At 40.8% G+C, this 27,544-nt stretch overlaps 1 protein-coding gene across 1 annotated transcript in view; it reads left to right on the top strand.

Annotated features, from left to right (window-relative positions):
- The first annotated feature begins 1,031 nt into the window (after positions 1-1,031).
- The window catches only part of KDM3A (lysine demethylase 3A), a 33,057-nt gene continuing 6,544 nt past the window's right edge, over positions 1,032-27,544 (top strand). Inside the window, exons 1-18 of the mRNA XM_065060260.1 lie at positions 1,032-1,189; positions 1,576-1,764; positions 4,500-4,655; positions 6,789-6,899; positions 8,488-8,590; positions 9,514-9,638; positions 10,084-10,156; positions 10,237-10,325; positions 12,577-12,728; positions 13,771-14,342; positions 15,585-15,786; positions 18,035-18,249; positions 23,011-23,163; positions 23,398-23,493; positions 23,820-23,947; positions 25,450-25,636; positions 26,113-26,282; positions 27,067-27,303. Of these exons, the coding sequence (XP_064916332.1) occupies positions 1,594-1,764; positions 4,500-4,655; positions 6,789-6,899; positions 8,488-8,590; positions 9,514-9,638; positions 10,084-10,156; positions 10,237-10,325; positions 12,577-12,728; positions 13,771-14,342; positions 15,585-15,786; positions 18,035-18,249; positions 23,011-23,163; positions 23,398-23,493; positions 23,820-23,947; positions 25,450-25,636; positions 26,113-26,282; positions 27,067-27,303 (2,940 nt within the window). The 5' untranslated portion in view covers positions 1,032-1,189; positions 1,576-1,593. The remainder of the gene's footprint in view (positions 1,190-1,575; positions 1,765-4,499; positions 4,656-6,788; positions 6,900-8,487; positions 8,591-9,513; positions 9,639-10,083; positions 10,157-10,236; positions 10,326-12,576; positions 12,729-13,770; positions 14,343-15,584; positions 15,787-18,034; positions 18,250-23,010; positions 23,164-23,397; positions 23,494-23,819; positions 23,948-25,449; positions 25,637-26,112; positions 26,283-27,066; positions 27,304-27,544) is intronic.

Below are 27,544 nucleotides of genomic sequence, written 5' to 3'. Positions count from 1 at the left end.
CTTCTCCCAAGTAGCAAGTGACAGGATGAGAGAAAATGGCCTCAAGTTGCTCCAGAGGAGGTTTAGATTGGAAATTAGGAAACATTTATTCACAGAAATGGTTGTGAGGCATTGGAACAGGCTGCCCAGGGAAGCGGTGGAGTCACCATTCCTGCAAGGCTTTAAAAGATGTATAAATGAGGTTTTTAGGGACGTGGTTCAGTGTTAGATTTAGGTTACAGTTGGTCTCAAAGGTCTCTTCCAAACCAAATGATTCTATGAATAAGGGATCTGAGATGGTGGACAACATTCACTTGTAGATGAACCACTTTAACCCAGCTCAACTCCAGCTCCTCTAAAGCTTTCTAACCTCCCAAGGCACCTCTAGCGCACTTTATTTGTTCCCCTACAACTTCTCCCATCACACAAGAGCCCGTTGTCCCCAGTCCCCCCAGCTCCAGGACAGCCGCACAAGATGGCGGCCCGAGAGGCGCCTCCGCCCGCCCCCGGCGCCGCCAACCGCCACCGCGCACGCGCAGACGGCGGCCTGCAGCGCCCCCGCAGGTGCACTGCGCCCATCGCGCCTGCGCAGAAGCGCCCCACTGGTGCCCCCTCCCCCTGTGCTATATCTGAGTACGCCGCGAACCGCACGTATAAGTGCCGTTTCACGCCTCTTGCCTCCCTCAGATCCCTCCGCTGACCCCAAAGGCGACCCTTATAGCTCACGGCTCAGCCTGCCTGAGGTAGAAACATAAGCTTCAAGGGGCGCCACGGCCTCAAACACGTTTGTTTTTCCATTTGGACCCATATTTGGGCTCCTCGTGGACGTGGGCGGGCTGGCGGACTCCTTCACGCACAGCTCCGCGGAAGGATACGTCACCATTTTAATCCACCATCTGCTGAGCAACGGTTTCGAGGCGTGGCCAGGAACGCCGGCACCGCCTCTCCGGGCCAATCGCAGCGGGAGGCTTGCTGCGAGCCCCGCCCCTCTGGTGCGGCAGAGCCAATAGGAGCCGGGGACGGGGCAGGGGGCGGGCGCGCGGGTGAGGGGGGTGTGTGCGCGGTCTGGGGAGCAGCGCTCGCCGCAGTCGCTGTTGCTGGGGCCGGGTGGGGGGAAGCACCGTGATCGCCGAACCCGCTGCCCGGGCGCCCTGTGACCGCGGGGTGCGCCGGGTGGGGACCGGCGGCAGGGGCCGGGCCGGGGCAGCAGGTGAGAGTGAGGGGCAATGCTTGGGGACGGGGAGGAGCGGGGTGTTGGTGTGGCCGAGAGGCGTCCGGGAGGAGCTCGGCCCGTTCGCCTGTTTCCCTGCGCTCCCTTCAGCCGTCGCTTCGGTCCCTCGGAGGGGAGGGAACAAAGAGGCGGCGGGGGCCGGGGTGGGGACGGCTCGGAGCTGTTGCTTTCCACCCACTCCCGCAATGATTAACAGGACCGTGGGCAAGGGAGCGTCCTGGGGGTGTCTGAGGGGCCGGGAGAGGGAGGGAAGAGGATAGAGGAAACGCCGCCGCTCCCGCCCGGGCCCCGCGGCCCGTTGTGTGGAGCCCCGCTGCCCGCCCTCCGGTTCTGATGTTGTTTTCCCCTCTGCTCCCTCCCCGGAGGCCTCCCGATGAGTTAAAATGGTGCTGAGGCTCGAGGGGAGCTGGTCGCTGCTGGTGGGGAAGAGGTTCCTGAGCCTGTGGGAGGAGGAGGACGGGCCATGGGACACGGCGCGGGTCCTGGAATGGCCCTGGAAGGCGGGCAAGATCCGGGCGGTCTCGCACACGGACATCTCCAAACAGGACCTGAAGGTAACGGGGAACTTTGGGAGAGACCTTCTGGAACGAGCGGGCTGGCCCTGTGACCTGGAAACGTCGTGTGCGTTCTATATCTGTATATATATGGGTGTCTGTATACACGCACACATATATATATATGTTGTTGTTGGGAGAGAGAAGTCTTTTGGGGCAACTTGTCTGCTGAACATGCTGGAAAACACGTGTGTCTCTGACTGAAGCCCCCAATGTGCTTGTACTGATGCCGGAAATTACCTCAAACTAATTAGAACTGTGCTCTCTTCCACCAGTGATTGGAAAACTTCCGGGTTTTATTGCACCTAGGTTTTATTTCTGCGTGTTTCCTAAACATGATTTAAGACCTTGTCAGTTGTAAAGATTTTTTTTTCCCATACATTGCACTTATGAACCTGAAACACTCGTATGTTGGTGTGACAGGTGATTTTTCTTTCTAGCTCTTTCATAGAATCATTTTGTTGGAAGAGACCCTTAAGATCATCAAGTCCAACCATAACCTAAATTTAGCTCTAAACCACATCCCTAAGAGCATCATAGAATCATTTTGGTTGGAAGAAACTTGGAAGTAGCTGGTAACGAACAAATACTTCGGTTGTCTTAAAAGATGTACTACATTCCTGTATGGTGCTGGAAGTTTCTTGGATGCTTCTTGCATGGTGATCCCTTCTAAATAATGATTACCAACAGGATTTTTAAATGTGCAATCAGTTATTGCAAACTTAGTGTGATTTGTTAACTGTAGTTTGGGTGAGAGTCAAGTGACTTTCACGCTTTGACTGGGAAGCTCTTGGAAGGCTGTTTGGCAACTCTAGTCAGTAAAACTATTCAGCCATGTCTGAGTAATTACTATAGTATACAAAGTATTTGCTAAGGACAAAACTCCTTTATAGTAAAGACAGCTTATTACATGGTCCTCTTATTCATTTCCACAAGGGACTTTGGTGGCAGTTGGTTCTGACAGCAAGAACAGTAGTGTCTTTCCATTAAACTGGTTTCCTTGCTTTTCTTTTTTAATGGGAAGGATTTTGAGACCTCTGATTATTTGACTGAACACCTGCTCCTAGTCAAATAACAAGAAATCTTATGTGTTTCTAACTCTTTTTTGAAAGTGGTAACTTTGTTGTGAAGAGTTGCTGGTTGTTAGAGGCTGAGCTTGTGGATCTGCAGCAGTGCCAGAGTTTTGGCCCCTTTTGGCCAGCTGGGCTCTCCTTATGCTGTTGTTGGAGTGAGGAGGAGAATGGTGCTGCTGCAGAAAGCTCTTAAGGACCTTTTCTGGGACTTAGAGGGAGCAGGTGCTGTGAGGGACTTTACTGTGAGCCTTGTAACCGGTTACGGTTCTGCCAGAAGGGATTGACTTAATGCATTCTCCAGTGAAAGTGTTAAAGAAGTTGCAAAGTAGAAAATTGAAGCGTAGAGAGCTTTTGTACCCAAAACACATGGTATTTCTTTTCCTCTCTCGCAGCTCTGTGGAAGAGTAGTGTATAGTTGGACCTAAAATAGTAATGGACTGGAAGGGAAAAAAGAAGTCTATAAAGGAGTAGAAATATTCAATCTTTTGGTATAGAGTCAGGAGAAAGCTACAGAATAGAAGGGCTGTCAGCTAGTTTTGAAAGTGTTTTCTGAACTGTATTTTCCTGTTTGTGCGGTGTTGATACTATAGACAAAACAAGCCATTCTGGTTCTTGTACTTGTGTTATTTGCTTATCTCTTTGTTTCTGTGAACTTCAAATTAACTAAATTCATTTCTGCACTCATTAGTTTTACACCTCCTCTCTGTGGTAATGCTGTTTTGTGTGCATGCTTTTACTTGCCTTTCCCCTTAGAGGGAAGCTAAACACAAGACAATGTTTCTAAGATTCACTCAACTGAGGTTTCTCTGCTGTTAAATTAGTTAAATGTATTTAGACTGAGTCATTATATTTTAAGGTAAGAGGGAGTAATCTTTCTAAGAGCAGTGATCTCTAACAAGATATTTCAATTCTGGTATTGGCAAAGTGGTACTTGTCATCTTTCCCAATCCTTTGCTAATCTCCCTGTGTTGCCTATGAAAGAAGAGTAATACCATCCCAAAGAAACTGGTCAAGCCACCAGGTTTTTGCCATGAAGTGACAATTGCGTTCCCCTTGAAAAGTTTCTATGTCTTCAGAGATTTGTAAAGATTAATAACAATTAAGAGAGGCGGTAAATGACCTTCATATTATATAATTTGTTCACCTTTGCTGGATTACTGCCATTTGTGCTTTCAGTAAATAAACTAAACTTCTTCTTTGGGACTCTTAAGATATTTCTGGAAAAACAGCTTGTTTGTTCAAGTACTCTAATTTAGAGTTTGTGAAAAATGCATGTGACGCTTCTGTATACAATCCTTTGAAGTTCTTTTTTTTCTGTGTTTTTTCCCTGATTGTAATAAGTGGTGGCAGAGTTAACACATTTAACTGCCCTTGAGCAGCAGAGGACTTTTTGAATTGTAGGGTTAAATAGGAGTATTAATCTTTTATCTTGACAGTAACAATAGCAAACCAGTTAATGTTGTCTATCACTTATGAAATACTAGGTCAGCCTGGAATGCTTTAGTGATTGCCTTATTATGTGACAGAAAGGCAATAATCATCTTTGCATTATAAGCATTTCTAATGATATTTTTTTAGGAGATTGGTGTTTATCCTTTTGCATGTTGCATGTGTCTTGAGTTTTGTGGTTGGTCACTCCTTGACTTTGTTTCCTTCCTGTAGATTTGTGTAGAATTTGATGATGAGCCATGGGAAAAAAGAAGGTGGATAGAAGTCTATAGCCATAAAATGAAAGCATTCCTGGTGGAGCAAAAGCTGGTACTGGCTGAAAGAAGATCTCAAGACAATCCAATGTCTCCTGTCCAGTGGCCTGCAATGGCAAGTATAGGCTTGGCCTAACTCCCTTTGGTTCTGCAGTTCCATCTTCTAAGGACAGTGTTGTTACAAGTGTGAATTTCTCAAGTACAGCTGCACTTGTGGACTCTTACATGTGACCTGAAGGGAGACTAAAAGTCTTTGTACAGCTAGAGCTTGGCAGAGGTTGTAAGTGTTTGGACTCAGTATGTTGTGCCTGGAGATAAAGGAATGTATTTTTATATCTTTTGTATTTTACGACTTCCCTCCCAAACCATTGTGCTGTACAGCGTTAATTCCTTCTCTCTCTAGTCTCATGTTTCTTCCCTCTATCATGGAACTGCAGTTAAGAATAGGAAGAAAAAGGGTGAATAATAGGTTTCTAAGGATAACCTGTATTTTTATCTTAAATTCTTGTTTTACTGTGCCTCAAGTACTGTTGATTCTTCAATGGTTCTTGATTTGAGACAAAAATAATTGGAATGACTTGTGTGATGGCTGCCTGCCACAGATAACTTGTGAAATCTGGGTTTTGTGCATATGAAAACCTGAGCTGTGCTGTACGAGCCAGTGAACTAAGCTTTCTGGAGCTGCCACGCATGGCTGGCTCGGCAAATTGGCCTGTGGAGGTGAACAGGGAACATTTCTTAATGTATTCAGCCAGTATAGTTTTACTTGACTACTTTGGATACAGCTACTCATAAAAGTAGTTGTGAAATAAATGAAGATGTAAATTTGTGGAAGATTAATTATGCTGAAGTTGTAGTCAATGTTTAATACTCTTAACTTTGCTAGGTATGAAGCGTGCAGTGTAATTCGTGTTACTGTGTTTTAGCTGAGGCTTTTCGTAAGCAAATCTAATGTAAGCAGATACTTATTGTAAGTAAGGCCGAATAGAATGGGAGCGGAAGCGGAAAAATGGATCGTTCATTTTATTTTCCAACCCGTGCATCAGTATCAGCATTTCTACTATTAGATTTTACTGATAAAATGTTCTGAAAAACCTACTTATTTGATCTTAGCAGTTGTTTCTTTGCAAGTATCTGAACAGTTCAGACTGGATACTTGTCACACATAAAGTTTCCTTTATGATGCCTTTGAAGTGTGGTTCATGCAGTGCAGATGTTTCAAACTCATTTAGCAGAGGAACAGTGTAGCATAAAGTGAAAGACTGGAGCTTGCCCTGGCAAGGAAGGCTTGTGTAGTGAGAGGGGGAGGGAAAAAACAAGGTAGGAAAGAAGGCGATCAAAAAAGGGATGTGTTCCTGACAAATGGAATGGCTTTGCAGAACTCTTGTCATGCCCAGTCACTCCTGGGAAGGCTCGTGTTCCTCTTATGGTGAGACTGGCCTTTTGCCAGTGCTGTCATAGCAGAAGCAAAAACAGCAAAGGGGAAGAAAGTCTTTGTCTGCTTGATCTGTCCTTTTAAAACCAAACATGTACTCTATCAAAATAATTTTTTTTTTCTTTTAAATGGGGCACAGATGTGCCTTTCAGGTAGGGAGGAGTGTTCTTGCCACTGCTGGTGTTCTAGGCCTGCTCAGAGCTGTTACTGCAGGACTAGATAAAACTTAACCTTGAACCTATTAGGGAAGAGTTCAGAGGCTTTTAAAGGAAATTTTTATTTCTCATCTCTTTTTAAAGCCTTTGGAATACCTGAGCACGATTTCATCGTTGCACTGCAGTGGTATAACACCTTTGATGTTATTCAAGTCATCATATGCCTAAACTAAGCCTTCAGTTTATTATCAATGTTGCATGAGCTTTGAGAACTGCAGTATAAGTCCTGCAGCAAGCCTTACTGATTTGCTAATTATTCCCTCAATCCACCATAAGGAGGGCTTTTTTTCATTAACATATCCACAATTAGAACTCTTAATATCAGTAATTTCTTCATGCTGAGATGAGTGATTAATGATTGTTAATAACAGCCACCTGAACTGAATTCCTTACTCCTTCTAATAAAGTAAATTAATTTCAAGTATAGTCCAGTAACTACTTTATTAGGCATGTGTTAGAAATGTTATTAGAAACTTGTTTTGTTTCCAGAGTTATGTGTAGATGTGGTATCTTAACAGAGAAATAGATGCAAAACTAAAATGATAAGGAATGATAAGATCATACTCTCTTTCTAAGAAAATGTTCTTCACTTTTCTAGACTTACAAATCCTTAGTGGACAAAGCTGGTTTGGGATCAATGGTTTCAGTACGCTATCTCGGTGAAGAGAAATGTGTTTTTCTTCATGAAAACCTTTTGACACCCATTCAGGTAACCTTGCACGATATTATAAAGACGGAAGATAAGTCTTTTATCTTGGTATTTTAAATGTTGAGTTAGCATGTTCTAAATGCAAACTTTAGATGGGTAAAAACTTAGAAGGCGTAGTTGTTCATTGCCATAACTCATAAGTATCAGTTCTGAATGTAATATGTGTGTTGATTAAAAACTTTCTGAAGCTGATCCAGGACATGGTTGTGTATGAGAGCTGGATGAGGGAGCGTGCTAGGACAGGTACTCAGTTCTGGTGACAGCAGCTGTATCATGTTGATAGTGGAATTAGTCGGGAATAGTTTCCCTTTGTTCTTGTAAACATGGTTGTCATTACTATGGGAGGAGTTGTGGGGGTGTCTGGAATAAACCTTGCTATTTAGTAGAAACACATCACTTCTAACCCTAAACAAATGTGGAAGTGGACAGGATGTAAATGAGAGGGCTGAAGTTATAGCCCCTTTATTGAGCACCAGGAGGAAAGTTTGTTAGTGAAAATTAGGTAGAAGCTGGCTGAAAAAATTGCCCTGTGTCAGAAATTTTGAAGAATAGTATCTGCTAATGATAAAGAATGTAACCATTTCAGGAAACTACTCTGAAGACTTATAAACATTCTGAATAAAACTTGTAATAGATGTCCCGTGTTGAAACTGCTGGTAGTGCCATCGTTAGTGTTCTACTTTGACTTGTTAGCATTTAGCAAACAGGTAATTCCTCTTGCAAAACTAATGAAAGAATCACTTAAAGCTAAATTTGAGTTGTAGACTGTTGCCTTGCCCGTGTTGGCTTAACAAAAGAGTAAAGATTTCTTTATGTACAAGTCTTATCTCCATACTGGAATGAAGAAGATTGCTTTTCTGGCATCTTGAGTAACAGCGTCTTGACTACTAACTCTTGAGCCTTCTGCTTCTTACAAACATCAGAGCAGTGCTTGGGGCAAAAAAAAGTATCCTTTTTTAATGTCACTCCGAGCCATTGTTAAAAGTGTGCTCTAAACTTTCAATTTCAGAATCAATTCTAAGTGTTGTCAAGCAGATTGTTTTAGATAACAATGGAAAGAACCTAATGTATAAATACATGATGCTGAATAATTATGAATTATTTAGATGTAGCTGACTTTTCATTCATATGAACATTTTATAATGGTGTCTTGAGGTGGACTGGATCCTGGCATTATTATAAATAGAAACATAAAACTTAAAATATTGTGCTTATATCTGCTCAGGACTTCTTATAAATTGCTGCTTCTGAGAACTTTAAATCCTACATTAAAAATGGATGGTTCAGTTAAACTTAGTGCTTATTAGCAGTATAATAAAATAAAGGTAGATTGTTTTTTGGAACAATGTTAAAGTGGACCTAGAGAGCTTGCTTCAGTCTGGCTTGCAGATGGTCATTCCACATCAGTGGTGAGGAAACGATGTCTGCCTCAATAAATACAATATCCTAGGAGCTGAAGGAACACAGCATAATGAGAAACTTGTTGGCTTTCTATGAATTTCTGCTATTGTGTTTCTAAACATTATGTCTTTTAGTTAATCAAAACATAATACAAATTTTTTTCTTTCTATTTTTTATACCTACATAGGATATGGACAGTTCCAGGCTTCCTCTAAAGGATGATCAAATTGTTAATGAAGAAATTCAGGCTTTGGTTAAGAAACACCTAGACGAAACCCGTTTGGTACAAGGTACAAGCGTAGTCTGTAGTGTAAAGCTCTGGCAAGAAATACTTGAGCCAAAAAGGAAGTCTTTGCAGTGATGGTGTAAATTACAGTAATCTGATTTAGAGAGAAAAGCTTTTTTAAAATACTGATTCCACTTTCACAGCAGTGAATGCAAAATGTGGAGGATTATAGAGATTTAAGTTTCAGGTATTTCCATTGTAGAAGCTAATACGTAATTTAGGTACATGTAAATGGCCTGGCACTTGTGAAAGGGGGTCAGGTTTGTATCAGTTCTCACTGAAATTATTGGGAGTTGTTTATTGTTTCAAGTAGTTAGATTTTTTTTATTATTATTATTTTTCAGTCTGCTTGCTTGTTTATTAAAACTTCCAGAGTCCTATATAGAGACTATTTTTTAGTCAAGTTAAAATTATTTTTACCTTTGCCAGCTTCAAATTCTGAATTACTGGGTTCATACAGGTATATTTGTAGTCACATACAGGTATATTTGTAGTCACATACAGGTATATTTGTAGTCACATACATGCATATGCAAGAAATGTTTTGCTTTTTTTGAAAATCAAGTGTTGCAACTTAGAGTTGTCTTTTCCAATACTGTAAAAAGAGGAAAAGTTCACACATGATAATTGAATCTTCATTTCTGTGTCCACTGCCCTGCCTCTCTGCCTGAAATCTGGAGGTCAGTCTGGCTGTTGCTGCATGTCTCGACCTCCAAAACACTTCATTGAACTGTTCCAGGCAGGGGGTAGCTGGAACATGGTTTTATCATGTTTTCCTCCCCCCTATTGAACTCTTTGGAAGTTGTCTCAAGGTTCTCAGTTCATTTTGCTTACTTGCGTTTTGCATGGGGTACTATTGGCAAATTCATGTTGGTAACTGTGACGATTTTCATGCTCCCTTTTTTTTTGTTTTTTTCAATTTTTAAGGTGGAAAAAACATAATTGGTTCAAAAATTAGAATTTACAGCCTGGATCCGTCTACTCAGTGGTTCACAGCAGTTGTTGTCAATGGTAATCCAGCTACAAGAACTTTAGAAGTCAACTGTCAGGAGGTAAAATCCAGTTGCTTTGAGTTTATAGGGTTGGGGGATGGGTAGGATCTTGTCTTTGTGTCACCACCAACACATTTTTTAAATTCCGTCCTTACTCTAATAAGCTTAAAAAAATGGGGATCAATGTAGTGCAGAATAATCTGTTACCTCAAAGTGTTTCTGTATTACATTGTGCTGCCGGTAGAATTATCAAACAAGTGGCTTTCTACACAGAATAAGGGAGATGTGGAATTTTTATATACTGAGCAGACAGGGCTCTGAAGCACCAGTTTGTGTTTTCATGCAGAGATACTTGTCTTAACAATGAGTCATTAAATTCAGTTTGGCATTCAAAGAACCTAGACGTGTCTAAGCTTAGTCTATGCCACATTGAAGATAAGTATATTCAAATGGTAATTTTCACTTCTCTAAATGGCTGCTTCTGTGTTTTTTGTTTGTTTCCAAGATTCCAGCTTTAAAAACTCTTGATCCAGAGTTAATTCACGTTGAAATCATATATGACAACAATGGAAAATGCGGTAAGACCTGTTAGTGTTTGTATTTCAAACTCTAACTAGTGTATTTGTGATAGACTAATCTTGATCACCTTCTTTTCCAGATAAATCTAAAAGAATTGGGGGCCTGAAAAGGAAGTCATCTGAGAATAGTGGAAGTGTTGATGTTAAACACACAAAATCTTCTCCTGAGGTAATGTCTTACTATGTTATATATGACTGTTATATAATGGTTATGTCATTTCTCAGAACACAAATACGGATTAGACAGGAAAGTCAAATAATAGATATAATCCCTGGGAGGGTGTGTTGAGTTCTTTGAAACTTGTCTAGGCCTGGGTAAAACATCTTGCCTTGTGATAATCTGAGAAGAAGTTACTGAGCCTTGAAGGTGTAGGGTGTTGATTTTTACTGTTGTGGTAGTGGTTTTGTGTGTTTTTTGTTTGTTTGCTTAAACTGTGCATTTTGCATCTTCCTTCTGCTTAGGAGTTAAGCTGCCTCATCACCTATTCCGTAGTGGGAGAAAATACAAGATCGTTCTCAAGTTTATTACCCTTGCTTTGCATGTTCTTTAAGTATTTTGTACTGAAACCCAAACCCTCAGCTACACTTGCAAGCTTTGAGTAATAAAGCTACACAAGCAGCGGTCTGGAAGAATGTTGTTTTAGTACAGAAGGGGAATATGGTGACTCTTTTAGTATTTCTATGTCTACATTTACTACTTTTGTGAGTGACCTGCCAAGTATCACTGAGATCAAAGAAGACTGTCTCAAAGGTCAAAACATGATCTGGGTAACTTAAGTATAGAAATGCAAATGAAAAATAATGGCTTGGCTAAAGAACAGCACTTCAAGCTTACCCTATAATTTTCTCCCAGCGTTTCAGACCAAAATTTGTATTTTAGGCAGGAGTAGCCATCTGGAAGCTCTAGAGCAGTGGTGGGGCAGAAGGGTTGGGATTTGACTTTGTTGTGGGCGGTTTGGTGTTTTTTTTGACTTCTTGATTTTTTTTTGGTTTCTGTGCAGTCAGTCCGGTGCTGAGTCAATTATGTAGGTCTGGTTAATGACTGGATATCATTATTAGAAGCCTTTAATGGCTTCACAAAGATACAGCATGAGGTAGCAAGTCCAGGTTAAGATTCCTCAATGAAAAGAGTGATCTGTCTTTTATTTACTGCTGAGGAGGAATGTGTGTGAAGTAGCCAGTGCATTGCAGTCATGCTCTGCTGATGTTGGTTTTATAGCTTGTGTTTGAGTGTATTTAGCATCTTTTGGGTGCTCAATTTGCCATTCTTCAGCTTTCTGCAAATTCAGCCACTGAGCAGCCTGCTTGACACAGGCAAAGCTGGTCTTCTTATTCCAGATGTCTGCAGAAGAGTTACTGTGATCTGAATTTGTAGCTTGTTTCGTGATACTTTTTCCTTAAAGTAGTGAAGTTCTCATTTTCTGGTCTCCCTTTCTTTGAAGGACTGGATCTGTTATCACTTTTGCACTCTTTGGGAAATGTCTTGCCACTATTTTCCCAAAATAGTTACAAGTGAGTGTGCTTTCTAATAGTGAAAACACAATCTCCATTTGTTACTCAGATTTTTTTTGCTGGATCTGAATATATGGGAGTGATAAACCAAAGCCATATTTTTTGTTTAACATAGTAGGTGATAGTACTCCAATTTCTAATTTGCAGTTAATTAATTCCAGTGTTTTCTGAGACTTGTCTCGATGCCTGACAGCTGGGTTATACCAAAGCAGAAAGGAAATATTGTGGAGCTGATGGTAACAATCTGTAGTGTAACTTCAGCAGTAAGTTAAGCATGTGGGAGCGGAATGTGGATGTTAGAGCTGAGGAAGGAGCCCCACAAAAAACTACTGTTTTTAAAGACACTTGCAAATTTGGTAGGCCTGTTGTGTTCCTAAAAGGATTGTAGCTTTGTGAGATGGGTGATTTAATCAGCACAGGATTTCTTAGTGCTTTCTAGAATCCCGCTATAAAGATTTTTCTCACTACAGAGAAGTTCACATCTCGATTTTTGGTGATGTCAGATTAGCTTCACAGTTTTAATTTTCTCTGGGATTTTCAGATGAGCTCTGAAAGCTATTTCAGAATTCTGATTACTGCAATTATTTTAGAAAATCATTGCACTGGCAGTTATGAAAAGCAGAGCTTTCTCTCTTCCTTTCTGCCCTCTTAATATACACCTCCCTTCCCCCCCAAATTTTGTTGTTAATTGAAGGAAACTGAATGAACATGAACAGTATTTCATGGAACATGTAAGATGTAAAAAGACACTCTAAGGTCTTTCTGTTTTATAGTCTGAGAGAGGAATGATCTTCAATGAGCTTTATGAAACATGGCGGGAAGGGCATTAATGTATTTTTAAGCTGAACCTTGCAAATCAGTATTTCTGTTACTGTGGATTTTCCTAACTGTTAAAATCTCCCTTACAGGTTTCTCCCAATCAGGGACAAGTGCAGTCAGTACCAACCGTGTTGGGTGAAGCATTGCTGGGATGTACTCCTGCAAATAAAGACCAAAGGCATCCAGGCCTGCCCCTGCCAGCGAACTCTCCACCCAATCTTGGTGCAGAAACTCCTCAGGGGTAAGGAGTCAGTTTATGCTTATGCAGACTTTTTCCCCCTCCAAAAATAACTCCAGTTCTCAGCCGAACTCACTCAGAAGTCATTTTAAAGAACTGTGGTAACTGATCTTCTGTAATATTGGCATTGAAAAGTGTTAGACTTAATTACCCTGGATACATAATTTACTTACGTCATATTTTTCTTTGAGGTAGTTGCCTTTCAATGTCACAAATGAATGTTACTGCTTCATTGTACCCATGGGTAAGCTAATGGGTTATACATAGGTGTGGTGCCTCGTTTTTGGCAAACGCATTCCTCCCCTATCCCCAGGAAAAACAGAACACATCCAAGCAGGTGTCCTGTACATCAGCTTCTCGCAGATCAAGTACAGGTCCTCAATTACATTTCTGTTGAACACCAGTGCCTTTAAACTTCTTTACCCCAATTTTATCACAGAAGTGAGCATAATGGTAGAAATAGTGTGACAGAAAAACTGAAATTTTGTGTTTTAGCTTCAAAAGAAGTGGCATAGAATTTGTTCCTACTTCATTTTGAGTGTATATCTCACAAGATAAATGCAGAAAGAATTTTTTTCATTTGAGCTTTTTGTGTTGGAGCAGTTTTACTGTCTTGAATAGAAACTTGTAGGTGCCAGCCAGGACTTCCTCGAGTATTAGAATCTTCTCACACAGACATGGAAGTGAAAAGCATTTGGTTATACAGCTGTTGCATGGAGAAAATGAGACAGTAGCTGTTTAATTGTGAGAGAAGGTAGTGGAGTGGCTGCAGTACTTACATTTGCACGTGCCTTTGTGTGTACAGCTTTATCATTCTGTCTAACTTAAAAAAATCAAAACCAGAAAACCCCCAAAAAACCTAAACAAAAACCCCCTCAAAACCACAAACCTATTTAACCTCACACAAAATCTCAGAACAGCAGAATTCAAAGTACATAGTTAAATATATTCTTTCAAGCTTGAAAAGTGGCTAGATTAAGCAGGTGGTGCCCTGGTTATTTTGATGCCTTTTTCTTTTCTGATTATTGCATGTTGTGTGTTTCAGCACATGTAGACGAAGCTTACCGGAAACTCATCCTTTTTGTCTTAATACTGGAATTAATCCATTGAAGGAAAATCTGACGGCCTTTCCTAAAGTGGGGTTTATATCTAAAGAACAAACTCAAAATCTCAACGATCAAAATGGTAAATATACCTCTTTGACAACCTCAAGATCTCCATCTTTGAATAATTCAGTTAATGAAAAAGGAACCAACCTGAAAAATACAAATGAACATCTTCTGAAACCCACAACAAACTTTCCGAAAGAGTGTATTTCTGTAAAACAGTTGCAACACCTGAACTCTTCCATAGCAATACCCAGAGTCAGCAGCGCTCTCGAACTGCAGCGGACTTTGGATTGTAGACCCTCAACCTCGGATGCTCATCTTCTCCCTTTTACCGAGCCTGGAGTTAAATCACAAAGCAATTGCAATAGCCAGAAGAGCCACAAAGGAAAAAAGACTGATGAACTTATGGACATGGAATTTTTTATTAGAAGAAATTCAAATGAGGTTCTTTATGACAGGAATGAAAATGAAAGCTGTTGGACTGGAAGTGCCAAGGCCCAGGATAATAGTAAGTCTTTTTCAAACTTCTTGTCATTTGAAAGTCCTTGTCATTTCTGTGTAACTCCATTCAAGCAGATCCTTTGCAACTTATGCAAAATTAGTCATTTGAATGGTGTGACTGAGCTGGAATTTGAGTAATTTGTGGGTTCTGTTACAAGGGGAAGGCAATAAACTTGAGAAAAACATCCTTTCCTGATGAAGGAAAAGGACTAATCGTTAATTTCTGTAAATAAGTTATTACCAAATATATGCAAGAACAGAATGGCAAAATGACTTACAAAAACAAGGTTCTGTTTGGAATGCAAGTGCCTGTGGCATAATGAGACACTGCTTATTTTTTCATAATTGTTCTAAATTTTGTGTGATGGGAGATGGAAGTTGTTCTCAACAATGCTTTGTCAAGGGGGCTTTCATTTAATAACTGTTATGAAAACAAAGCAAAGAAACAACCCAACCCCAAAACAACCCACCTTGTTTCTATGTCTTCTGTGACCCAGTTCTACTTGGTGAGCTCTTGAAGTTTTCCAGGTGTCAGGAAAGGCTGTAGCTGTATAAGGAGCTGGACTCCTGATGTTATGGATTGTGCTGTGCATTGGGTGGTATAGCTGGTCATCCAGGGTTCTGGGAATCTCCCTATGCACCCATCTCTTCTTTCTTTCCAATCTCACGTTGCTCTGTCTTGGATTACCATGTGCTGTTCCATAATTAACATACTTAACATGGGTACACGGCCAGCCAAGCAGTTGCTAGTGTACCCCGCTAGTGCTCACCCGCAGTATGGGAAGAAGAGAGATGTTTGGCATTTGTTCTAGTACGGTGCTGAAAGCCGTTGCATCGTGAAGGGTGAAAACAGGAGCGAGAAATGGCCAGGTTGTATTTCTGTCTTCATTAATTGTGAAATATGATTTCTAATGCCCTGGTCTACTCAGTGCTCAGATACCCCAGCTCTGGTGGCTGAAGAGCTTTCATTAAAAGCAGACACTTTGAAAATATTCCTCTGTGGAGGAGAGAAAGGAACAGTTAAACTTGTGTCCATGGACTATGGCTTCAGTGGAACTATAGCTTGAGAAAGTTTCTGCTGACCTGAAAAGAGGTTTCTGCCAGCTGTAAATATCTTAGCAGAACTTTGTTTCAATGTCATGTGAAACTTATAAGAAAAGTTGTCATGGATCTCTCACTAAAATACATTTGCTTGCACTGTTATGTGGGAAACTGAAGCCTGTCTAATCTGCACTACTCTTCCCTGCAGTAATTGTTCGCAAGTCAATTTTAGCAGATGCTTCTAAAGTGAAGAAGCTGCAGCAAAGTGGAGAAGCATTTGTTCAGGATGGTTCCTGCAATAATATCGCACCTCACTTGCATAAATGCAGGGAATGCCGTTTGGACAGTTATCGGAAGAACAAAGAGCAAAGGGACTCTACTGTCTTTTGTCGATTCTTTCACTTTAGAAGGTAAGAAGAATTTTGATTCTATAGAGACCCTGATTTTCTTTAAACGTGAATAACATGCCCCGTGCCTGAGTTGGACATAGGACCCTTTTTCCTCTTTTGAATTGGAGGCTGTTGAGTGTTCACTGTTAGTTATAATATGGACCAGTTATTTGATCAAAGTGGTTTAATTTACACACCGACATCCAGCAGTTTAGAAGCAGAGACCTAATGTTAAGCTATAAGGCTAATATACCTAACTAATTTTCTTGGGTTTTTTTTAGCCCTTAGTAATTTTCTAACTGCTTCATTTGAGTAGAAAATATTTTGGCAGGACTTTGAGCTTTTTATTTTGTTATTCTTGGCTGAGTGCCAGTGGGATAACATGAGTTTAGTTTGAGTGCTACAGCTCAGTAGTATTGGAAATAAAAGTGAGAGGATGGATTCTGTGTGTCTCCTAGAGCTTAGTTGGACACACGAAATATTAGATGTACATCCACAGCTGCAGTAGAGTTGCAGTAAGTGGCCAAGAACTTTTAGCTAGAGTCTTGAGATGGGCAAAATAATAATTTACATTGTGTTCCTCCATTCTTTTTTACACTTTACACTTAAGAGTTTGTGCAATTTCTTTAAGCTGCCCTTAAGAAACATTTAATCAGTTCACTTGCTGGGTTTCGGGGGGGCAGACGGAGAGGGTCAGCAAGGCAACTTTTGGGGAAACCTGGTGACTCTGGTGTGGTGGTTGCGTTTCCAAACCTGATCTGCAGCTTTAGATCCCTCATACCCCACCCACAGACCCCAGAGCCTGATTCTTGAGTTGCACAAAGGTCTTTTAATGTTTTATCTCTTCAGCTCTTACAACACCATGCGGAACCCTTTGAAAAAGTGTTAAACTGTTACTTGAAGCCTCTCTGTAAGGCCAGGGTGGATGTTGTCAAACTGCAGCGTCTGGCTGGTTTTTAACATGCCATTTCCTTTGGTTTCAAGTTGTGTAAATGTTTTGCAGGAACTATTTGATCTGATGTCCAGATGTTATTCATGCTTCTTTTTGTTTCTCCCCTCCACCCCATTTAAGCTTTGCAGGATGAACTGTGTTTTATGGGAAGAAGGTAACACTTGTTGATATTGGAGAGGAAAAGTGAAAGTACTAGTTATCACAAGGGAGATGAGAAGCTTACTTAATTTCAGCTTTCCTTTTGATTTTCAGAGGAATTACTTCTGTTTGAGTGTGTAGGTAGAGTAGAAAAAACCCTATCGAGCTGGTGAAGAGAGAAAACTGAAAGCAGAAGGATCATGAAAAAAACAGTACTCTTCTACTCTTCCATTTGTTGCTTGATGCTTATTCTTCTATTGTGACACCTTCGCCCCCCCTTGCAGGTTTTCTAGCTAAAGGTTTAAAAAAATGTTGCTAATAAATGAAGCTCAGATTAGAGAGTTTACTATAGTAAATCTTGGAATAATCAGACATCAACTAAACCATTCAAAAATATGTGAGACTGTGTTAATTCATCTTTTCAGGGTAAAAATCCAGACTTGCAGTGCAGTTCAAACAACTTGAATCCTTCAGTTTAGAACGTGAGGCTGATGGAACTGCCTCTTTATTGAATGTGAAATCTGCAAAGCCTGAAGATGACATTTGTCTAATATCAGTTGCCAGCACATGTTTTTTTGCCACACTTAACACTATAGTGAGCACATGTTGCCATCAGAAGTCAACTTCCCTCTGTAGCATTTAGTAAGAAGGTTCCTGTAAACAGGAGCAGAACTCTTGATATTTCTTATTTAATAAACTGTTAATAATACAGGTCTCATTCTTTCCAACTACTCCGAATCACTCAATCTTACTCAAACTTTGCCTGATTTTATTTTTTTTGAGAGCTACTTCTAAATTAGTTGTTACTGAAATGTATTCTCTATGTTAGTCTAACTTCTCTTGTGAGTTGTACATAGCTCTAGATGAAATCCTTATCGTTACCTCCCCTAGATGTTGATCGCCAATGCATTTTAAAAATTATGTTTACCTGATTTGGTTTTGTGTGGAAAAAAGAATATATTAGGAAAAGTACCTTGAGTCTTTTTTAACAAGTAGTACATTAAGCATGCTTACAGCTAACGATCAGTATGTTCATCTGTGTCTGTAACTATTGGGAGTTAAACTCATTAACATACAGTATACATGTTTACAGTTCAGGCATTGACTCATTGGGATGAATGTAAACTAATAAAACATTTGAGATAATGAATTTTGCTCCTTTTCTCCCTCTTTCCACAGGTTGCAGTTCAATAAGCATGGAATACTGCGGGAGGAAGGTTTCTTAACTCCAAATAAGTATGACCCTGAGGCTATTAGCTTGTGGCTGCCTTTAGCAAAAAATGTCGTGGGTCTGGATCTCGACACGGCCAAGTATATCCTGGCCAACATTGGAGACCACTTCTGTCAGCTAGTGATATCTGAAAAGGAAGTCATGTCAACGATTGAACCACACAGTAAGACCAGTTTTCTCTATTTTAACAGCTTGATACGAAACTTTAAGCTTCTGACCTGTGTGAAAATGTATTGCAAGCATTTGGAAATCTTGTATAAGACTTGAGTGTTTCCCTCTCCGAGGGAGGTGATGGTTAAGATCTAGTGTGAACTAGTGTCAACAGCTCTGCTTGAAGGTGGGGGAAACTAATTCTACCCTTCTTTGTGTCAGAAGACTTTTCTCAGGTTTTCAAATTACTTTTCCTATTGCAGACAGTGTAATTGTGTTATGAAACAAAGTGTAAAGAAAAGAAACAGCAGGCAGCTGACAATCTATTCCTAGCATGTAAATGAAATAAAGCTTTCATTTTGACTGCACAGATTCTGTTAGATTGCTTTGGTCCTATTTGATTGTTCTTGCATAATGGACCTAATGCTGCTTGTCAAGTCAGTAAAGAAATCTTTTTCCTCCACCTAGAAGGTTCTAGTAGGAGTGTTTCAGGTGATTTTACATACAGGTGCTATTGATGGGGTGACTGTAGAGCATCCTCAGTGCAGACAGGACAGACCTTGCAACCTCAGACACAGGTGTTTGGCCATATCAAAACCTTTCTGCAGCAAACATGAGCAGACCAATAAAGAAGATTGTGTTCTTGCATAATCACTTGTCAGGGTAGAATGGCTCTTAAAACAGTATTTGTTTTTTGGATTAGATGACAGAGATGCAATACAATTTAGAAGACTTGTTTACCCAATGTCTTCTACATTTGGCTAGTATTGATGTTATCAATAGATCATATCAGTTTACCGGTCACTCCAAGGTTTTAATAGGAATAAAACTGAGCAGGCTTGAATACCTTTCAAAAGGGCGGGGAAAGACTTTAGATAGTTTGGAAGTGCTTGCTGTGAGGTCTTACCCTGGACTGCTTGAATCTGTTAGCTCTGCTTTTTGCTTGAAGTTGAAGGTATTCAGGCCTGTGGAGCTGAAGTATCAACAGCCAGAGTGAGAGGTGCAGACTGGAATACCAAAACACCTTCAGAAGGATGAAATTTTGGGTGGAGTTGATGAAACAAAGGGGGAGATACGGTGTTTCTTAATGGCAGAGGATGCATCTGTTAGCATACCTACCAGAAACATCCTCTGCTTCAAGAAAAAGACATATGTGACTTCTGGAGTTGGTTTGAAAGGGGCAAAATGTCACTAATTCGTCTTTGATTGTTTATTGCCCTGGCTGGTGAGAGTAAGGGAACTCAATTTCATTAGAACTGAGGATATTTTAATACCCTGGATAGGAAAGAAGTCATTTACAGTCTAGATACTCATTCTTCTTTAGACAGTACAGTGAAAGAGTGCTCACTCAGCTGGCACAGGAAAAAAGGTAGATTCTCTTGCCACCCTCATTTAAAGTTACGGTAAACTTTTCTTGGCCGAGTTCAGTTGAAATGATACCTTTCCATAAAAATTGTGGCTCAGACAAACTGACCTTTTCCAAAATGTCAAAATATTTTGTTCAAGTTTTTTAGGGGATCAGTTGTTTTGATGTTTTTGGACTCTACAGTATGTCTCAGGGTCAGCACTTCTCTCTTTTACCAGTGAATTACCAGACTCTGGCAGGTAGAGCCATATGACAAGTGAGAGGAACAAAATTGTTTGCGAGAGTTTCTGGAAGAATAAATAGGCACCAGTGAAATTATCCCCGTGTAGTAAAAGATTGACTAGTGTAAAAAGAACAGCTTTTTAGGTCACGTTGCTCCTTGGTCACCAAGTGCCAAAAGGAGACAGAGGCGAAGTCAGACTATGGAGAGGAAACAAAGAGCAGGAGGAGGAGAGAAGGACAACAGTAGAAAACTGAAATATTAAATGACATGCAACAGATAACAAAAAGAAAAGAAATCTTCATTCTCTTTTGGGGAAATTGAAGATTGACCTAGAAAATGGTAACTATAGTGTGAGTTTTTAAAAGGCAGAGAAGGTGATATTTAGACCTCAGTCTCTTGGAAAAATTTTACAGCAAGTAGTCAAACAATTTTACCTCTGCCTTAGGAACAGATTGTGCCACACTGTTCTAGCTTTGTTCCATACATAGTTAATGGGCATTATACAGAAGAAAAACAACAGATGTCTTGGATCCTGGTGTGGTTTTTTTAGCATACGTTAGGACACGGTCTCTCTTAACTTGCTTTTAAAAAGAAGAAACACTGTGGGCAGAAAACTTCAGAGAAGTTACAAGCACAGAAGGAGGCAGATGTGTGCTTTTTGTCTAGTCTAGTTTTCTAGCTGGCAACATAATGAAGATCAGGCTATAATAATCTGTACATAATGTGGCCCTGGAAGGGCTTGTAATTTTTTGGAAGATATTGTCAATGTTTGGGATGTTTCAAGTGAACTGAAGAAGTGACATGGGGTGAGGAGGGTGGAATATGATGGGTGTATATAAGAAACCTGAACAGCAATGATCAGGTCTTCTGAGAAGGTCTTATACACCCCTATAAACATACAGAAAACCTGCTAAAAGGTAAAGAACTGCTTGCCCACTATGCTATTGGATGGAGGACAAGGACAAACTGATTTGGGCAAGATAGCTTGCTATTAGTAACTTAATTTTTTTCTAGGGTAGCTGTGAAATTTCTACTGAGGCAAATGTCAGCAGTGTGCACGTTAACTTGAGCAAACATGTCAGGAGTAAGAGGTGTAGTTGGGCTGCACAGGAGAAAGCAAAAACGGTCTTGATTGCTTAGATTCCCTTCTGGACCTGCTTTTCTGAATCTGTAACAGCCAAGGCTTTGCTGTGGAGTTTAAATACAAAACCAAGTCTGAGTCTTACAGAATCATAGAAGGGTGTTAAACAGCACTGGTCCCAGTACTGATTTCGAGGAATGCCAGTTGGCGTTGGTCTCCACTTGGCTATCAAGTCATTGACTTCAAGTCTTTGAGTGTGACCATCCAGCCTATTCCTTGTCCACTGACTGGTCCGTCTGCCAAATGCATGTCTCTCCAATTCAGAGACAAGGATATCATGCTGGACAGTGTCAAATGCTTTGCACAGATCCAGGTGGATGATGTCAGTTGCTCTTCCCTTACCCACTGACACTGCAACCCTGGTGTAGAAGCCACCACATTTATCAGGCATGATTTGCCCTTAGTGAAGCCATGTTCACCATCACCAATGACCTCCTTATTTTCCACGTACCTTCACATAGTTTCCAGGAGGATCTGTTCCTTGATCTTGCCAGGGACAGAGAATGAGATTGACTGGCCTGTAGTTCCCTGGATCTTCCTTTTTTTTCTCTTTTTAAAAATGTGGGTTATGTTTCTTCTTTTTACTGGGAAATTTGCCAGACTGCCATGACTTTTCAAATGTGAGGGATAGTGGCTTAGCAGCTTCATCCACCAGTTCCCTCAGGACCTGTGGATGCATCTAATCAGGTCCTATGGACTTGTGCAACTTCAGGTTCCTCAGATGGTGTCAAACCTGATCCTCTCCTATTTTGGGCAGTTCTTAATTCTCCGGTCCCTGCCTGTACCTTCTGTGACTTGGGTGGCATGGCCAGAGCACTTGGTGGTGAAGACTGAGGCAAAAAAGTCATTGAGTACCCAGCCTTCTCCATATCCTGGGTAACCAGGTCTCCTGTTTTGTTTTGGAAAGGACCCGTATTTTCCCTAGTCTTCCTTTTATCACTGATGTACTTAGAGAAGCTTTTCTTGTTTTCCTTGAGATTCCTGGCCAAATTTAATTCTATCAGGGCCTTAGCTTTCCTAACCTGATCCCTGGCTGCTTGGACAATTTCCTCCCAAACTACCTGTCCTTGCTTCCAGCTTCTGGTTTGTGTTTGAGTTTGTCCAGGAGTTCCTTGTTCATCCATTCAGGCCTCAGTTCCTCTTTGTTGGGATATATCACTCCTGAGCTTAGAGAAGGTGATCCTTGAATATTAACCAGCTCTCTTGGACCCTTCTTCCCTCCAGGCCTTTATCCCATGGTACTCAGCCGAGCAGATCCCTCAAGAGGCCAAAGTCTCTTCTCCCAAAGTCCAGGATAGAGAGTTTGCTGTGCGCCCTCCTCACTGCTCTAAGGGTTGTGAACTCCACCATTCCACAGTCATTGCAGCTGAGGCTGCCCTTGAGCTTCACATTCCTCACCAGCCCCTCCTTGTTGGTGAGAACACCTCTCCTCATTGGCCCCTCCATCGCTTGCAGAAGGAAGTTATCAACACATTCCAGGAACCACCTGGTTTGCTTCTGCCCTGCTGTGTTGTCCCTCCAACAGATATCGGGGTCCCCCACAAGGACCAGAGTTTGTGAATGTGAGGCTGCTCCCACCTCTCTATAGAGGGTCTCATTGGCTTGGTCTTCCTGGTCAGGTGGCTTGTAGCAGAACCCCACTATAATGTCACCTGTCCCTGTCCTCCCTTTACTCCTGACTCATAAGCTCTTGATCAGCTCCTCAGCCATCCCAGGTGGAGCTCTGTGCATTCCAGCAGGTCATTGATGCAGACACCTCCTCTCATCTCCCCGACCTGTTCTTCTGAAAGACCTTGTGTCCTTCCATCTGAACGCTCCGGTCACAGCAGCCACCCCACCACCTCTCAGTGATGCCAATAAGATCATATCCCTGCAGGTGTGCACACATCTCCGACTCTTCTGGTTTATTCCCCATGCTATGAGTATGTGCAGAGAGGCATTTAAATGTCACTAATTTATCACTGAAGTAGTTTAATGTAGCTATATTTAACATTAAAATATTTTGTTTAAAATAACCCTTTGTCTGCTCTGTCAATTCCCACAGGACAGGTAGCCTGGAAGCGAGCGGTTCGTGGGGTTCGAGAGATGTGTGATGTCTGTGACACCACGATCTTCAACCTCCACTGGGTCTGCTCCAAGTGCGGCTTCGGTGTCTGTGTGGATTGTTACAGGATGAGGAAAAAAAGCTCCCATGAAGGTGAGAATTCATATTGCTACTTCAAACAAAGCGGGGAGGGGGGAAAGAAAAACCTTTATTTTGAGCTTGGAAGTCAAGAACAACCTTAAACAACAAGACAATAAGCCTTCCCAACAAAAAACCAAACATGTTGTAGACCTGTGGTTTGGTATATCAGTAACAGTAAAACGCCTAACTTTCCAGAGGAGGATGAAAGATGCGTTAATAAAACAACTAAATGGTTTTGTTTTACAGATGATGACTCGGATACTTTCTCCTGGTTTAAATGTGTGAAGGGGCAGGAACACGAACCAGAGAATCTAATGCCTACGCAAATAATTCCCGGAAAAGGTATTTTACATATTTAGTTGAGATGAAAAAAGGCTGTAGGCTTTTGCTGTCTTTTGTATGTTGTTTATATTGTATTGAGGGTGTTTTTTTAGTAATAAAGTTAGTAAAAGTTTAGCATTTATCGTCCAAAGACTGGAACAGCCTATGTACTTAGTACTCTTATTATATTTTATATTTACAAAGAAATAGAAAAACTTCTTGTTTAATGCTGAACTGTGTTTGTGTACTATTGTCTACCTGCATAGCATATACAATTTCCATAAGTCTTACTGGATGCTGGTTATTCTAATTACACATGAGCTCACTAATGACTCTTTTTCCTTCAGCTCTCTATGATGTTGGTGATATCGTTCACTCCATAAGAACAAAATGGGGAATAAAGGCAAATTGTCCTTGTGCAAATAAGCAGTTCAAGGCACTATCAAAGCCAACTCTGAAGGAGGATTCAAAACAGGTATTTCCACTCTCTGTCTCACACTGTGTAGTATAGGTTTGGCTCAGTCTACTACCCATATTTGAAGCCACCGGTATCTGATTTTGGAGGTTTGCTAATCCTGTCTACCACTGATAATACCACCATGTAGGTTTTTGTTCAAAATTTGTGTTCAGTATTTGTCTTTCTGTTCTTTTTTAAGTTTTGAGGAAAATCGTGTTGTGTCACTTTGGCAAGTTGATGTGTCAGTAAGTGACCTATCCCTGGAAAATGCTCAGCGAGGAATTTTGAGAGTAAAAATAAGATTAGATTAGATTAAGAGGACCCTTAAGATAAGAGTCTTAAGAACAGACTAGTGGTAATGGTTGCAAATTGTAGGCTCTCCCTTGGGTCCTGGAGATGTAATATGTGCAGCATCTAAAAGAATAAGTAGGGTGGAAGAGCACTGAGAGCACTGGAGTTCATTAAAGATCTAAACATGAATAAAATTGAGGGCTAGAGCAGTATGGAGAAGCACTCATTTCTCTGTGAATCCCAGTAGAAAGTTTGATACTCCTACTAAAAAACAAAACACCATATTTTTATTTGTAAATGGAAGTAATGTTTTTTTTGCTTTTTAAAATAGAGGACAAATTAATGGCTTAGTTTTGCAGCATCTTGCAAGAAACCAGCTGAATTAAGTAATTTTGATTTTGTGATATCCTTACGCCTAAACTTATTTTGAGAATAAATGGGTTGTCATAAGTGTAAGAGGCAGACTGGACTTTGGTGTTGGTAATCAATACAAGAATCTGTTACCTTGAGCCTCCAAACGAGTAGATAAATCAATTGCCCAGGAGATGTATAGGAGTCCTGGTCTTGGCTTGTGCTGGCCAGGCCAGTGCTGCCCTCCCAGGCAGGTGATTTAGACCTGGCAGGTGTTCTAGTCTACAGAACCGGACCTCTAGCTTAGCCCTGGGCTGCACATCAGCTATCACTGGAATTGCGAGAGCGCTGCTACCCTGTTTCCCCAAAAATAAGACCTACCCTGAAAATAAGCCCTAGCATGATTTTTCAGGATTTTTGAGGATGCTCAAAATAAAAGCCCTACTCAAAAAATAAGCCCTAGTTACAGTTAATTTTAAAAAGCTCAATTTGAATAGTGTCCAGGCAGCTATACATGTAAAAAAAATAGGCATCTTTTGGAGCAAAAATTGATATAAGACCCTGACTTATTTTTGGGAAAACAGGGTATTAAAGTTGCTTTTGGTTGCCAAAGCAGTCTCAGAAAATGTACCTGGAAACTTGGCTTGTCTCAGGGGTGATGGACTTCATTGCCCGCTCTTAAGGGAGTGGGGAGATCCCAAATCCTGCCGGATCGTCATCTCCGGCTGACACTGAGATGCAATGCTGACCTCTTGTGGTGATCACATAGTTTGTTAAGGGCCAAACCATTTTTGAGTAAAATAATCAAATTGGAAGAGCTTGCTTCCTCTTCTTGATTAGCGTTTGTGTCTAAACAAGTTCTCCCTTTGTTTTGTCAGAACTTAGTACCTGGTGAGAGGACCAGCCTTCAACACAACAGTTTTGTCCTGAGCCCACAAGTCACTACACATGACCCTCCCCTGAAGTCAACAATTGGAAGTAAACAAACTACTGCAGTAAATACTTCTCCTTCATTAAGTTGGTTATCAAATTTAATGAGTGGAAATGTGAATAAAGAAAACAAAGGTATGTGCTGAACCAGTGAAGAATAAACCCTTTGTGGCTGTTTGTCAGAAGAATATAGACCAAAGCCAGCAATATTTTGTGTTGAGAATGATACGATCTGCTTGCTGGGATGGGTGTTCAGTGCCTGTATCACAAAACAGGTCCCTGGCAGTGACTTGGCATAAAACCTGTCAGGTTAGCGTGTTCTTTTTGAAAACTGGATTAACATACCATTGATATAAGTATTCTTGAAAATTCAATTTGTGAATGTATTTACTTTAGAATATGTGATTTTAAAAACTTCAGAGTATTGAAGCAAGTGAAAGGAATATTTGATCTGTGTATATAGAGAGGATATATATATACATAGATACATGTATGCAAATTAGAGTATCTTCTTGTTTTAAAATAAAAATCCAAAGCATATACTTCTCCTAGTTCAGAGGATCAATCCTTGCTTCATTCTTAGATATGTTCTATTATTTTTTTCATTTCAGAGAAACTCCTCATACCTGTTTCGAAGAATGAAAACAAACCTCTTCAAACACTTCCTAGTTTAGCTAAGCCTGCTGCAGCCCTGCAGACATTCAACAGTGCAATATTAACACCTGTGAGCAACAATAACACGGGCTTCTTGCGGAATCTGTTGAACTCTTCAGGAGGAAAGGTATATGAAACATTTTGCTTTACAGCTTTGAGTTGACAGTAGGCTGTAGACTGCTGTTCTAAACCTGTGAACGACTATCGCTGACACTTGTCACAGTAGGTAAAATTCTGTCGTCGTTTGGGAAAAAGGACTTAATTCAGTGTCCCAGTTAGTGCTTTCTAGACTAGAAGCTCAGTGGTGCTATCAGTATGTCTGACCTGGTGAGGGACTGGGAACCAAGCGGTAAAGCAGATGGATTTACTGCCTGGCAAGTGCATTGATTGGGTTGTCCATTAGACTCAAAAAAAGCAGCATCAAGGAACTTACAACAAAAAATGTTGTGTGGTGGATGACTGTCCTCCTCACACCTGGGTTGCAGACAGGTTCACTTCAAATGTTCCCAACCTTTCTTTGCTCTTACAGATACGACTTCAAAACGATGGGGTAAAGTATTGGCCTTGAGAGCTTCTTGATGAAACTGCATTTCTGTTCTTTGATATAAAGTCCTGTTCTGTGCTGTATTTCATATGTTTAGGGCATAGGCTGTGGTGCTGGAATGTTAATCAGAGCAGAACTTCTGATGCCAGAATGCTGTAGACAAAGTGTCAGAAGTGGCACTGGCATTTAGTGACATTGTATTTCTAGACAGCGAAGTTCTGCAGAGTTTTGTTTCTCTGTGTTGCTTTGAGCTCAAGTGAAAAATTTTGAAAGTGGTAAATAATCTTTTAAGATCTGTATCATAAGGCAACAGAAAAGTGCCCCAACTTATTTTTTGTTCTTTTTCCTCTTTTTTTTTTTAAATCAGACAGACAATGGACTCAAGAGCACACCCAAAATCCTCGATGACATTTTTGCTTCCCTGGTGCAAAATAGAACCATTACAGACTTGCCTAAGAAACCTCAAGGACTGACTATAAAGCCCACGATAATGGGCTTTGATACGCCCCACTACTGGTTGTGTGACAACCGCTTGCTCTGTCTTCAAGACCCCAACAATGAAAGCAACTGGAACGTCTTCAGAGAGTGCTGGAAGCAGGGACAGGTACGGAAGTTCTTCTGATTTTTCTGTTTTCAGATCATGTGTTTTACCCATAGTGCAGTGATAAGCAATGCTAAACCTTCATAAAACACACTGTGCGAACACTGTTAGATCCTTTGATAAAGAGATCTGTGTTTTACTATTTGAAACCAGTTTCTAACCACGCTGCTGAACTTACAGCTCTGCATAAAAAGCTGCCTTGTTAGCTTGAAATAAAGAACGATCAAATGCACGGCATAATTCT

The sequence above is a fragment of the Columba livia genome, chromosome 4 (assembly GCF_036013475.1).
Source record: "Columba livia isolate bColLiv1 breed racing homer chromosome 4, bColLiv1.pat.W.v2, whole genome shotgun sequence".
NCBI lineage: Eukaryota > Metazoa > Chordata > Aves > Columbiformes > Columbidae > Columba > Columba livia.
The sequence above is the reverse complement of the archived record's forward strand: the minus strand, read 5'-3'. Positions and strand labels throughout refer to the sequence as shown.